Genomic DNA, 15095 nt, shown 5'->3' with positions numbered 1-15095 from the left:
TAGGCTTGCACTGAACATAATGAATAGGATAGCAGCCATGCTAGGCTTGGGATAGTGAAATGTCTCTTAGCCAGAATAGACTTAGAACTGGATGAGTGATGTAAAGAATGTTAATAAATGTGTCCCTAGGTTGACAAAGAAGGTCTCCAACAATCAGGAAAAATAACAGCCCTGTGAAAATTTTGAATAGTTTTATCTGATGTGGCATTCTGTACATGGGTGTTTATGTCCTCTCAGGGCCTATCTCTGGCCATTTGTTTGGGTGGCAGCAGTGGATGGGCCTATGTCTTTGTGTATCATGTGTTCCAGCTTTGTGCTCATCTGTTTGCTTATTCTTGTTGAATTCTGCTTGAAGTGTGGATGGGGGAACCATGCAATGGAGGCTTACTATGACCCATGGAGGAAAGCGATGTTGACATTTGAGTTCAAATTGGCACATTGCCTGCCCAGCAGCAGTTGTAGCCCCCATTGCCACAGGTTGTAGAGCCTCTGAGGTGGCCAGGGGAACAGGTCACATACATTAGCCAGGACTTCACTGAACCATGCCAATAAACCTTTAATTAGGTATAGGCAGGCATCTGGCCTATGAGTCCCTATGACAATACACATTTTACTCTGTGACCCTTAGAGATTATGTATAGTGGTTTGTGAAACACATCTGCTTGTGTCCCTGTGCACTGCACATTGTTCATATTTTGCATTGGAGTTGTATAGTACTGTTGTGGTTAGGGTTAGGGTATTTTTGTTACATGTAAGTGTTGAATTGAGGTGATCTGTTTATCTAATCCAGTGGCTCTCAACCCTTTTTTGATGAGGGACCACTCTCCAACATTACTACCAAAAGGGTTACAAATTAGTTTTTGGTCAACTTTATGTTGTTTGGTCATTTGGGATGCTGATTCAGAAAATTGCATTGGATAGACCACATCAGCTCTAGTTTCTGATACAAAATGTATGCCATCCAGTAGTTGCCATCTGCTTACCCACAGAAAACCATATTTAATAATCTAGAGCTGATATGGGAGTAGTAATCTTTCATGGGTAGTCAGCCTCTCCCCTCCAACATCCCTGTTGCCTCAGCACTATAAGAGGGTTTCGCAAGACCAGTGCCACGTGATTTTGAGGAAATGGTGTAGTATTTATGAGGCCACGGACCATATTTTCGTTCTTGCGGACCTCTGGTGGTCCACGGATCATAGGATGATCCAATCTTTGAGTGGCAACTGCTCCCTGAGATTTTCGTATGTTTTCCTCACTCTCTTTGAAGATGCTAGACCATGGACCATCTGAGTGCAATGTAGATGCGCTATAGCTCTTCTTTTAGGGATCCCAATTTAGACTTTGGAGGAGTTCGTTGTGCTGGGAAGGGCAATGCATTCATATTCCGCAAGCATCTTATTGCAAAAGTCTATGCTTTTTTATTTTTCTAATCCCACAATATCCACTTAATTTGGGCATGTTTCAGGAAAAGTTGAGCAACTTCATGGTAGATGTTTTCATAGGACCCATCATCACTCAGTCCTTACTTTAGCTACTTTTGTTCAGCTTTTAAGGACCAGCAATTGTTGGACACAGCAGGTAGGCTTTGCTTCTGGAATGCTAGAACACTTGGTTGCTGCATTGTAATGGCAGAGTCCATTGCTCACCGAAGCCTTTCACAAAACATGGATTTACAGAAAAGTCTACTATGCACATTGCTGTTCATAGGAAACATCAGCATGTAGAGAAGTGGGGGAACTGCTGTCATCCAGCACTACCCAGAGGAGATATTTCAAATGTATTTTTGTGCTCAATGACCTTTTGACTTGATGCCTTTTAAAATCTGTCATATGAACACCATTCTGATAGCATTAAAGCCAATTAAAGCTGAGTCGGTGCCTCTGAAGTGAATTAAGGCTGTCAGAGCAATCAATAAAAATGATGGGAGTATCCAGCCGAGGGGGAGAAGGCCATCTGTTCTGATCACGCCAGCTCAGAATGAGAAGAAGAGTGCTTCAAGGGAATGGAATATAGTAGAAGGAAGGTGGTGCACAATGTTGCACAAATCATCCTTGCTTTGTTTGTTTTTCACTACTTTTAACATTAACTACACACGAGTAGGACACCAGCCTATTGAGAGTTTTGGGTCATCCCCCACAAAGCTGGGAGTATAGTCACCCCTCTGTACCCATGAATTCTGCATCCACAGATTCAATCATGCATTGCTTGAGAATATTCTTTAAAAATCTAAAATGCAAATGGGACTTGAGCATCCACAGATTATGGTATCCATGGGGGTGGGGTGAGATGGTTCTGGAATCCTGGAATTACTCTAGGTTTGTAAACTTATCATAAATGCTTCTGCAAATGTTTCCGTTTCTCCTGCTGAATACAATAAATGAATAGAAAAGATAAAGGTAAAATGAGATTACACTTCTTTGACCTCACCAATTGGGTTTTTTTTAGCATTCTAAAATGCTTCCCCGCTAGTCCAGTGATGAATAAGTACACTGCTCATTACATGATGTTGCAGAACAACTGGAGTGGAAGTGTTGTATGATGCTTCCCTCGCAAAATCGGAGGCTTCCCTCAGCTTTGGTGTTGCCATGAGGGAGCGGTGCGTGGGGCGACAGATTTCCCCTACTGCCTTTCAGTTCACTGACAAAGCGGGACACTGGCCAATGTTATAAGGTCCTTAATTTATACAAGAGGAAGAGAACTGTGGCTCTCCAGATGGTTTTGGACTTGAACTCCCACAGGTTTTAGTTAGCATTATCAGTATTAAGGAATTGTGCGAGTTGTCATTCTAAAAATACTGTTGACTGAATGTTTGTCATCCTGCTCAGAAGTTTACTTCCCATATTGTACTATGGAGCAAAGAAGGGACTTAAGGAGAAATATGTTGGCTAGAGCTGGTGTCTACCTTCTTTTGACTTCAGCTTGTCACAAGAAGGAAAACTGGAAAAAAAGAGGGTGACATTCAGAAAGAGTTTGAAATCTGAACAAACAGAGTAGTATATACACAAGCTAAGCCCACTTGTATATGTATTTTCCTTTGGTTGTTGTGAAAGTTGGTATTCCCAATATCTTTCCAGAAGTCACAATTATGCAATGGTGGCACCTTCCATTCCATGGCTGGTGGAGAGCAGAAAGGATTGGAGAAGGTGTATTTCAAAAGCCAGATGCAGATTGGTATCATCCACCATTCTCTGAATATATCCTTGGTCTATGTCTGACTATAAGGACAGCCAGACACCTTTGTAATTCTTCCATCTAGACTCCCCATGTGCAATAGAATAACCACGTGGGACAGATATCTCAGTGCAATAAATCCAGGGTCTCCTTTGCACTGCACAATTATACCACTACTATTCTATCCCATGGAATTCTGGGGTCTAGACAAGGGATAAAGTGAGTGACAGGAACTATGTTCTCCTATGTTCAATACTACTTTAATTTTGTGCATTATCATTCCAGTGTCCATGGTTCCAAAAGTCAATTATGATACCCCTGGACTGCAAATGATGTTATGGCCATTAATTAACACACCACAGTGCTTGGAAAGTTACTTTTGAAAAAAAAATCTCACTATGGTTTTAAACTAAGCCATGGGCATTAATTGTTACTATGCTTGAAAAGTAATTTATCTTATTGGTTTTCACATAAAAAACTAACTAAAAATATTACGAATTGGTCCTCCATATCCACAGATTCAGCTATCCAGATTTTCAAAATATTTTAAAACTCAAATAGCAAAGTTTGATTTTGCTACTTAATATAAGAGACACCATTTTACTATGCTGCTGTAAAGAATGAGACTTAAGCATCCATGGATTTTGATATCCACATGGGATACTGGAATCAAACTGCACGAAATACTGAGGGCCCACTGTACACCAGTTAGGCAATTTTGTTTTCACTCACAGTGTTATCTTCTGCCATCATTACCAAAGAAGAGATAACTCATGAAACATAGTTCCAAGCTCTCTAGCACATTATGAAAAAAAAACTGTTAGCAGGTTATGTGTACATATTTCTTTTTAAATCTTTTTATTATCTTGTCCTTTGCACTCTATCCAATCCCTCTAACCAGCTGCTATTAATCTCCAGCAGGAGCAGCTGATACTTATGGACAGAGAGGCAATTCACAGGATAAAAAGTACTTGGGGCTTGTTCCAAGAGAAAAGAAAAGAATGGGACACTAATATCGCGATACATTGTCATTTCTTACCTCTTATAAGGTCAGAACAACTATATCCTCCTGTGAATTGCCAACCCAACCATTCTCCTCTCCCTATTAGTAAGGAGCAGTTGGGGCAATCTCCCTACTTCCCTGCATTTGGCAACCAACAGAATGGAGGAGAGGACACAGACAGTAATGGTGGAGCATAATGCTATATCTGTGTGAAGTAGAATCTTGGCCAGTGAGTGGACTGGAGCATTCTTGTTGTTGTGTTGTTGCTGTTGTGTGCCTTCAAGCTGTTTCTTACTTATGGAGACTCTAAGGCTAAGACCCTTAGCCTGTCACGGGATGAGTCTCACTCAAGGTTCAAGACACATTACTTTACCAGTCGAAGTTTCCTTCTACAGTGTTTCTGATGACAATGCACCCTCTCCATACATGGGTGCCGTTGCTTTAGAGTCCCTTGGAAAAAGGGGTTATCGGCTGTCCCCTTCAGGAACAATACAAATGACCTTTTTCAACCCTAACAAGACTGCGGTGAAGATGTTTGTGGTGATTTATGACCTGCATGAGATTTCTGTTAATCACCAGACATTCCTGTGGCAAAGAACTTTTTCTGTCCCTGTGAGACAAGAAACCAAGCAAAGCATCAATAAAGAGAACATGTGACACACGGAAGAAAGGCTGTGACGCTACTTCATTCACCTGAGGTTCCAGAGTTCTACGCCTGGCAAGATCTACCTCTACAGAGATGTAAGGCTCCTGTTTTCTCAGAAATCTATAGAAGTTGACAGCAGTGCTGCATATGAACTCAAATCGCCAACAAACCCCCAGTTTTCGCCTCAATGCTAGCAAGAGGCAACCATGAAAACTATTTCCTTAACTATCTAAGGCAAACAGTTGGCATAATAAAGCATACTGGGTTTTGAGCCTTGGTTTCCAGAGCTTTTTGTCCAACTTTCAAACCACTATAGCACATAAGCTCTAGCACTTGCATTGTAGCATTGATGAAGGGAAGGATCTGGCTATCATCACTCTATGACAGAATAATACTTTAATTATAGCACAGACCCACACATACACACCAGTTTTGTGTTAATATTTATTGTCTGCATTACCTCAGTTATGTACAAATATCACATATGAAAAGGTAAGAATGTTTACATTTTCATATGTGACACACATTAACTGAATAAAGCTTGGTGACAATATACACAAAGTTGCAGTAGTTGTACGTAAAACATTTTTGTGCATTTTTTTAAAAAACGAAATATACATAATTTAAAAAATAAAAAAGCATTACAACATTTACAAATTAACAAAAAAGGTAAACATTCCCCAGACAGCCACCTTCTTAATCTACAAATAAAATAAGATAAAATAAGATTCAAGTAAATTGAGGTTGCAAACCTATACACACTTACTTGAGAGTAAGCCCCATTAGATTCAATAGAGTTTACTTTTAAGTAGATATATGTAGAATTGCACTGCACGTTAGGCAAAATATTTTTTAAAGAAAACTTTGGGTGACCAAAATTTACAAAGGTTCAAAAGACAAACCTATGTCTTTCCGTGGATTTCTTGATTTTACAGTGATATTCTACAAACTTTATATTAAATTAATCATTTTTAGTGGTAAATACTGGATGGGAGAAACGCTGACAATTCTGTAACAGGATAGGTGACTATAACAAATATTATCTTGCTTCTGCAGAATCTGGAAATGTTGAGCAGACATGGTTTCAGGACTCAAAAGACATGTTGCAATCTTAGAAACACATATTTTCAAAAAAGAAATTACACATGGCAGCAACAAGAAGAAAATGTCCTCAGCAAGATTTGGAATGGAATAATGCTGATCACTGAAAATGTTATTTTCCCCCAACTAATTATTATTAGTAGATTATAATCTACTGCAGTGGCTGCTTTAGGCACTGGATTTGTAAAAAAAACACATTTCAAAAGCAACTTATTTTTATACATTACTGCTTCAATGCTACTGTCTGTTCTCTAAGCACCATCCAGACTGTATTTGTAGCCTTCCTACTGACCTGATGACCTTTGAAAATGCTTTTCTCTCTTTACAGTGAAAGAAAGTTTTTCAGACTGTAAACCTCCATTCATCCCATTCTTTTACAATCATTCCTGTAAATTCAGGGTGTGCATATCTGGTTTTTGCAACATCACATGGAAGTAAGCCTTGCTGCACATAGAATGACTTGCTGCCAATTAAACATGAATACAGCTGCGTTATTAGGGCAGTAAGGCCCAACTAAACATTTCAGGAACACAGGAAAAGGGAATTTTCTGCCTCCCTAGATGTTTTCATCAACTCCAGGAATCTCATACAACTGGCCAAGCTAGCTAGAATTCCAGTAATTGAAAACACCCCATCCAAAATATCCAAAGGTTAAAATGTTTTCCTACTCCTATACTATCTATTCAGTTTTCAACTTTATTGTGAATAAATTGGTTGTGTTTCATGTTTATTTAAAAACTTACTATACATCTTTCCAAAGAAATTGTTGCTCAAAGCAGTTGAGAAGTAACAATGTTTTGTTTTATATCATTGATTCCCATCTGCATTGCCTTATGCTTATTAGATTGCAAAATTTTGTTTGAAAATTGTATGTGGTTGATTTTACACATTTCCCCCATTGTGTTCCTTTATTTAGCCTAATGTACGCACTTTCCACACTTGGGGTGGGAGGTTGGCTCTATATTTCTAGTGGTATGCATTTTTAGCCATTCACACTTCAAAATGCACACATTACAAATACAAAATGCCCTGCAAGATATGCAAATGTGTGGATTTTTGAGGCAAAGTCTTAGGTGATGCAAATTGGCTGCTATCAAATCCAGCAAAATCCTTTTCTATCCCTACATTTCTTCTGCTATTTTGGTATGGCTCATTGTAGCTACACTCCATAAATGACGATAAATCTTTATTTTAAACAAAACCAGTATGGGATTAGAAGGCTATTGTGTAGATGAAGATGATTAAGTGTATGGTGAGTCTATTATGACTTTACTTGAGGTGAAGAATAGGCAAAGCATTTCTTAGTTCCATATTTATTCAGACTGTTTCAGGTTAGGATGAGAAGAAGGTGGCCCTCCACTAGCATAGGCCAGCATATCTGTTCAAGAAGTTGGAGACTAACCAGAGAAAACTCTGAAACTATAAATATACCAATAGTGGTGTTCCTACTAGTAGACCTGAAATGTGGAATTCTGGGAGAGAGAAATGGCCTGAGATCCAAAACTCCTTTGTCTACAGGAGCAGCCCCAGGATTTCCCTGTCTATGCAACATTGGAATTGGTATAACTGTAATCTCCTCCCCATTGGAACTTACTGGAGTGAATGAGTGGAAATGAGCAACAAAATGAATACATATGGAGGATGTGAGCCCAATGGGTTTTTGAGAGGACCTGTGTATCACATTTCACTCATACTCAGGACTATTATGAAATGTTCTGAAAACATATTTCCTCCATTTAAATTGGCCTGAAACACCTGGGAACACTGGCTCTTATGATCACTGTATAATGACCCCATTAGGAACAGTGTAGCTTATTGACAGAGACCTGAGAAAACGGAACCAAGAAGTTGTTGTTTAACAGATGCCCAATTAAGGTTGATTAATTATATTGCTTATTCAATATGTTTAGATCAAGACAGACACAGATTCCATCTTGAAAGAATGACCTCATATTTTAGATAGGCTGTGTATTACTAGCAGCAAAATAAGCTTCATGATAGTGATACACTAAAAAACTGAAGAGATTTGTGGAAGAAATGAAGCAGCTGAAAGTGGTTATATTGCAAGGAGTATTTTTTTTTAAAGTTGCACATCAGGCAGAGCTCACTATGCACTCATGGAATGGTACTGGATTGGAGAGGTGATGCCCCATCGAAAGAAATTCAGTTCAGTTCCCTGGATATCAATAGGGTAGCCATTCTAGATGAATCTGTTCTAGAGTGCATTATAATCCCCCTGCTTACATTAAGGAAGCTGGAACCATTTTTGTATCTTCATATAGGCTGTATTAAGTGATGAGTCTGGATGAAGAAAACAAAAGTCAAGAATACACCACGTTATCCCAAGTGGAAAGAGAAGACACTACTAAGTCTTCAGCAACAAAACAGTTTCCATTAGCAGGAGAAAAATAAGTAATCAATTTGCATCATTTCTGCTGAACATAAACGGAAACATTGTTTAGACAAATATCTTCCTCAAGATTAGAGGGCAACCACACTTTTTCTTTTCTTTTTTTACAAAGTTAGCAATATAAAAATCTAGTCATAAACAACCTTCAAAGTAATTAGAAATCAACGTGAAAATCTATTATCTGTATAAGTTGGACAGAATCAAAAAAGTAGACACTTACATTTACTGCCATGGTTTCAACTACAAAACAGTTGCTGTTACAAGAAATAGTATAAACAGTACTTGTATTCGCTGGTCTGATCCAGTCACAGTCCAGAAACTGTTCTCTACTCTCAGGAGGACTCAAGAACCTACTGGTAAATTGTCTATTTGATGCTGTTTGAAAAGACGCAGCACCTTCACCATCATCCTTATTGAAAAGAGGCAGTTTCTATGGCAATACTACTTAATAAGTGCATATCATGCTGCACTAATATAGTGCAAAAAATTGCCTTATGTGTAGAAAAAAAGTTGCAGGCAACCGTTGGAGAGTCAGAGAAAGTAAAAACGTATTACACACAGATATTAATTTTCCAGACAACTTCTATAAAATAGTGAACCTGAAATGCTTTCTTTCTTAATAAGTGTGTGTATGGCGCTTTAGTATCTGCAGTTGGGTAATAAGTCTTTTGCAAGTCTTCGCTTTTGTGGAAGGCAGGTCAAAGAAAAAAATAAACCACCTTCCAGTGCCAAAATGCCAAACTTGCTCAGTGGGTTCTTTGTCTCAGTTAAAGTCAACAGGTTACTAAGCACTAGATTGCTGTTTAGCCAGTAAGTCATTTAACAGGTTAATACATATGGTGCGACTGAGTATATAAGTTGTCTATAAAGCATTACAGACATCTTGGTATGATCTCTTCATGCTTACTGAGTACATTAGGTTAATGCTGCCTAGAGCTGTGGCATTCAGACTTCCAGATGTCAATATAAGTCATATACAATTGGCTGGAGATACAAGTGGCTTGACAGTTTATCTTTTTCCAAACAAACAAACAAAAAAGGCCACATTAACAGTTCCAGCTGCTGTGCTTAACAACAGAAATTTGTCACCAGAATTTGCTGTCCTGATAGAGATGGAACCAAACAAGTTTCTTGGAGTATCCATGGCTATTGTCAAGTTATTATTTTTGTCCTGCTCTGTGATGTACACTGCGTACATGCTCTTTTTGAACTCTTACAGTTTCAACAGACTAAAGTCAATGGAAAGTCATTATTTTACATGTCTGCATCTCCATCGTAAGCCAGCGTTAAAGGTTTCAGACGGTTGTTCTGTCTTCTTTGAGGCTTCTTTGGCTTTTTGCTGCAGTGAATAAAATCAACAGTTAATAACTCAGATATCAAAGTAGACTAAATAATATTTAATGATTAGATTTAATTTTCATTTCAGAAGAGCTGCATGAAATTATTTAGCTGTAGCATGGATTATTTCGCTACAGCATTACTGTTTTGTAATTCAAGTCACCTTTCTTCAGAATATCTTATATACTGACTAATCCAAATTCAACTGGTAGAATGTCTAGTAATTTAGGATGGGTTTTTTTTCCTGATTTTGATCAAAGAAACTAACAGTTTAAATTAAATTATGATAGATTCAAATCCAATACACTTTAAATATATTTTTCAATTTATTTACATTAACACATAGGTAATACCAGCTTCAATGCTGGGATCCAAATACAGAAATATTAGAATATCTTCTGAAGAGGATAACTCTATAGCACTCACTGTCATGGAAACATTGTTCCTGCCTCCATATTTTCAGTTTCAGATAGAGTAACTATCCTCATGGGACCCTTAGCTATCTATCTCTTTCTTACTGAATTTCACATTTATGGCTTTGATAATAATAGCTTAAAAGATAATAAATTACTGAAGAACTCACCAAGCGAGATAGATCATAGAAATAACAAAGATGAGCAAAACAAATGCACCAGCAGCTACACCATAAACCCATGTCTTCAGCGTCCCATCTAAAATGAGTTAAGGTTAGTCGTTAAACTGAAAGCTAATACTGAAGAGAATTAGGATATATAATATAGTAAACATGGATAGAACATATTAAAAAGCTTGCACAAGTCCTGTTAGTGATATTGTTCAATAATGCTATTTAGAGGCTGCATGAAGTCACTTAGTAGATAAGTGTGGCAACTTTTTTGCTTGCGGTGTGAAGTACAAAGTTAGCCAGAGAGTAAAGAACAAAACCTACTCTTCTCATTGTGTGAACTTGAGTGTCAAACTAAGACATCAATAGTTCAGAACACATCTATTCCCTATGTATGTGTCTAACTCCCAGGAGGGGTATTCTTGTTACACTCTTTTTCAAATATTTAATAAAGCTAGATTTCCATTCATACTAGTGATTAAGATGTCCAATGACTTTCAGTAAATGTGTGATTTGTTGACAGTCACAAAAGCAATCCTATGTATCTTAAATAAAAAATATGGCCCGCTATGACCAGTAGGTACATGGTGTCTTAACAGAAAACATTAGCATAGTCGACCATTCATATCCATGGATTCTGTATCCACATTCAACCATCCATGGTTTGATTTTTTTAAAATCCTCTATTTTGTTGTTTTATCCAAGAGATACTTGTTTTACTATTTTATTTATTTATTTATTTACTTAAAACATTTATATTCCGCCCTTCTCACCCTGAAGGGGACTCAGGGCGGAGAACAGCATATACACGGCAAACATTCAATGCCGGGACACAGATTCACATACAATACATAAACATTAAAAAACATTTGTCAAAATATTAAAATACACCATTTAAGACCGTCCTAGCCATCCGCATCAAATCTAATTGACATTATATATAATGTGATTTGGGCATCTATGGAAATTGGTATGCATGAGGTATGTGTGTGTACCGGAACCACAACAGATATACCAAGTGGCTACTGTACACAAAGCTGTACAATGTGCACACTTTCATTAGTATCCTATGGTTACATATCCTGGCAAGGCTGCAGTTTCATCAGTGGATGTACTGAGAAGCAATACTGAGAAGTATCTAGTCCCCATTTGTACAACAAGGGTACAACAACAACTAGAGAGTTCCTGATAATGATTACATTCCCCTAGCCACTTGCTGGCTGTGCAGACATTCCTGGCTACATCCACCTGCCTCTGAGTATCTTGGAAAAAACTTTGGAACATTTAGAAAAGGGGTAGATAAGAATTAGCCTTAACTAGTAAGCAATAGTATAAGTATGTTGTGGAGAGGACTCAAATGCCTGGCCAGTGGGCCTCATGGACCTAAGCTTATGTCTGACATGGTCTCTCATACACACACACACACACACCACACCCACACACAGAGACACACACACACACTGCATTGCTAGTAAAAGTTTGAATAAAATAAAAGTATCCCTAAATGTTCAACACTCTTAAGAATGGTAAGAACCAGGAAAGATCTGAACACCATCCACCTCTTTTCTATCCTGTTAACAGAAGGAATTACATTTTTGCTCTCTATGCAGCACTTCCATCTTTGCCTCTGGAAGACATTCTGTCAAAACTCTAGAAATGGACCATATTTTCATGAAACGAAATCATTTCAGTGACAGTATTTAGAAGCACTAACTATTTACATGGAACTTCACCTGGTCCAAAAGGCTGCAGGAACCAAGCTCTTCCTCGTCCTGATTGGGTACTGGATGGCTGTGTGGGATTCACAGCTCGGCTGGTTTTTACATCCCCCTTTTTGTCCTCCACTGTGGGGATGGCTACCACCGGGATCAGAGTGCATTGCTCAAGTGTGCCATTAGAGGACATCACTTCTGTGTACCCTTCATCACAAGCACAAGTCCTAGTCTGCAGAAGAATAAGTGTTTTACACACTGTAGTAAAGTAAGATATCTTTCAGAGCTATACAATGTAACATGGAAGAACAATAAAATTATCCTTAACCACTACACCAAACTGATATGGTGGCAAAGTTGATGGTGGGCAGCAAAGAGATATATGTTGTTGTTGCTATGGCAGTGTTCCTTCAAGCCATTTCAGACTTATAATGATCATTTCACAAAGTTTTCTTGTTGAGATTTGTTTGGGGGGTGCGGGGTGGGTTAGCCTTTGCTTTCCTCTGAGGCTGGAAGAGTGTGACTTCCCCAAGGTCCACCTAGGCATGTCCATGGCTGAATGGGAATGTGAACACTGATCTCTCAGAGTCCTGGTCCAAAATTCAAATCACTACCCCATGTAGGCTCTTAAGAGGTACTACATCTTGCCTTCTAATGTGATGTAACTGAGAGGTTGGAGAAGGACATACCAAAGTCCATTTTCTACCCACATCACCAATGAGCTGAAACTGGCAAGCATGGTAAAGTGGAGGCACACTGCTGTATTTATGCTGTCTGTTAAGCATCTTGGTTTGCTCTACAAACTTTTCTCTTTTTTAAAAGGTAGTCCTTTGGTAGTCACAAAACCTCATCTAGCACACACTGTGCTCCTACAAAATGTTGTCAGAGCTCTCCAACTGCTGAATGAGTTAGATGCCTAATGGTAGAGCTCATTCTGTTAGCTCAGTATTGATAGCAGAGGTTTGCTAGATCTTGAATATATCTTTAAAAGGGTTTACTTTTAGTCCTTGGATAAACACTAATTCCTTGAGTGCCTTCGGGCTAATATGGGCGGGATAGAAATAGCGTAATAAATAAATAAATAAATAAAATTGTGGTCAATTTAATCCCATTTAATTGCCCACACTCCTTTCCTGGGCAGAGGAAGATAAACAAAGATTTTGGCAAAGTTTCTATGTTTGTATGAAATTTCCTCATGAAATCTAATCTCTTGCTAAATTTCCCCATGAAATTTAGTTTTCAAATAAATTCTGAGATTCCCTATTCCAACATTTCCCAAATGTCAACATTTTAAATGATTTTCACTTCTCCTGTTGCTCCAAAATTACACATCAAGATGTTACTGTGGCCACATGTAGACTACTACATTCATATGATACAATAACACCTACCTCACTACAGTAAGAATGGGGTTGACTGCAGGGTGGCTTACATGATCTATCAATCTCTGGTTGGTGTAGCATTAAGCAGCCTCCTGCAGAATAAAATAAATTGTATATTGACACACTTGTTCCTCACTATTGAAGAAAATCTCCATGATAGCCAGAAAAAAGGGATCCAATAAATGGGAGAAGTTGCTCTTGTACTCCATTATGGTTTCTCATGGGAAGAATACTAGTGACTGATGGAATGCTTTGTATTGGTCTATAAAAATGTTGTGGGGTCTAATGGCGACTTGGTTCTCTAACAAGCAATTGGCTATAAATAAGAAAATGTACTGGGAATAACTGGATTTCACATTTGAGAGGTAACTATATTCTTCTCAGGACAGTCCTACTGCTAACAGTCTTTAACATTACTGGTCAACTGCCAAAGGTGATACAAACTGGAAACAACAGTGCCCTTATAATATGGAGCTTTCATCTTGATTGTCCAACCAGTGAGCAAATTTACAGGTAACATAAAAAGGATGAGTTGGTTACCATCAACATTTCTGAGAACTGCCCTTCCTTCTATAGTATAATCTAGCTATGTTGTATTAATGTCTCCATGTCTATATTTCCCATGACCCTCTTAACCATTCTTATCTGAAGAAAGGGGAAAAATTGTCCCTAGGGGTGGATCCTTTATAGCTCCATCACCTTAAAGGCTGTTGCACAAGTTGTTCTGGTTCACAATGACACAATGCTTTGATTGTATTTTCCTGCAAGGCAGGGGGTTGGGCTGTATGGCCCTTGTGGTCTCTTTCCTTTTTTAATAACTATCTTTTTATTCAACAAGTCCCAATCAATGATCTTAGGATTCTATGAAAACAAATTATATTTTTCTCATTAAACTGTTCATTTTGAAGGAATGGAGTTGAACCAATTGACTGTCACTGATGAATTCAAAATAATAAATTATTTTTTAAAAAGACAAGTATACCAAATATGTAGTTATTAAGGGTAATCTTTCTCCACGTTCAGTTCTTAATTCTCTGTGACTATATTGTTATGAATGCTGCACAGTTATTGTTTTAAACACACAAGCTTTCATCATTGTTTTGAACCTGAATCCCCCTCCCTTTCTGGCCAGTGTTTTAAAGTACCCGGTTTTCATAGCTTCTAGAGGTAAGTGTCACTATGTACATAATTAATGTTGACTTCCACACTCTTGTTTGCATGCCCAACCATCTTGAAATAAGCATGCACGTGTCCTGGTGAAAAACAATGATGAAACCCTGTTCACAACAGATGCAATTAGATGCTGTTAGGTATTATTGGCAGTGACCCAAATCAATCTTGCTAGTTGTGAAGTGAAATAGGGTAAACTCTGTATGTCCCGGCATAAGATGCACATGCCTGCGAGCACCCTTGTGACAAAATATCAGCCGCCCCGAGGCCTACAGGAGGACATTCCTGCTTCATCACTTGTTTCATTTTGAATTAAGGTATCTGCAAAAGTAACACCTGGATATCAAAAGACCACTCAGAACAATTACATTGCAATAGAGGTAGAACAAATTGAAAAAGAAAGTCAAAACACAGCAGTCTAAGCAAATATAAGCATATATTGATATTTTTATACTATTCCAGGGCAGCTATATACAATATCATCAATGCAGGCAGCAGGTTTGAGATACAATGCTTTGAGATTTGACTATGGACAGGCTTTGGACTGGGTCATTGGTCTTTGACTCAAACTCAGATATG

At 38.2% G+C, this 15095-nt stretch overlaps 2 protein-coding genes across 5 annotated transcripts in view; one reads left to right on the top strand and one right to left on the bottom strand.

Moving 5' to 3' along the window:
• The first annotated feature begins 4510 nt into the window (after positions 1–4510).
• On the top strand, positions 4511–5014 carry LOC132779678 (atos homolog protein A-like). The gene is given in 1 exon segment (XM_060783348.2): positions 4511–5014. A coding segment is annotated over 1 exon segment (504 nt).
• Positions 5015–5250: 236 nt separating this feature from the next.
• THSD7A (thrombospondin type 1 domain containing 7A) overlaps positions 5251–15095 on the bottom strand; it is a 309711-nt gene continuing 299866 nt past the window's right edge. For 3 of the 4 annotated variants that reach the window (XM_060782181.2, XM_067470280.1, XM_067470279.1), the window contains 4 exons: positions 13356–13438; positions 11986–12196; positions 10253–10340; positions 5251–9670 (listed from right to left, as the gene is read on the bottom strand). In XM_060782181.2, coding sequence (XP_060638164.2) covers positions 9586–9670; positions 10253–10340; positions 11986–12196; positions 13356–13438 — 467 coding nt within the window. In that variant the 3' untranslated portion in view covers positions 5251–9585. Of the gene's footprint in view, positions 9671–10252; positions 10341–11985; positions 12197–13355; positions 13439–14218; positions 14838–15095 lie in introns of those variants that run through there. The other variant, XM_067470281.1, reaches the window with a different exon arrangement.

This window comes from Anolis sagrei, chromosome 6 (assembly GCF_037176765.1).
Source record: "Anolis sagrei isolate rAnoSag1 chromosome 6, rAnoSag1.mat, whole genome shotgun sequence".
NCBI lineage: Eukaryota > Metazoa > Chordata > Lepidosauria > Squamata > Dactyloidae > Anolis > Anolis sagrei.
This window is presented reverse-complemented; position numbering and strand designations above follow the sequence as displayed.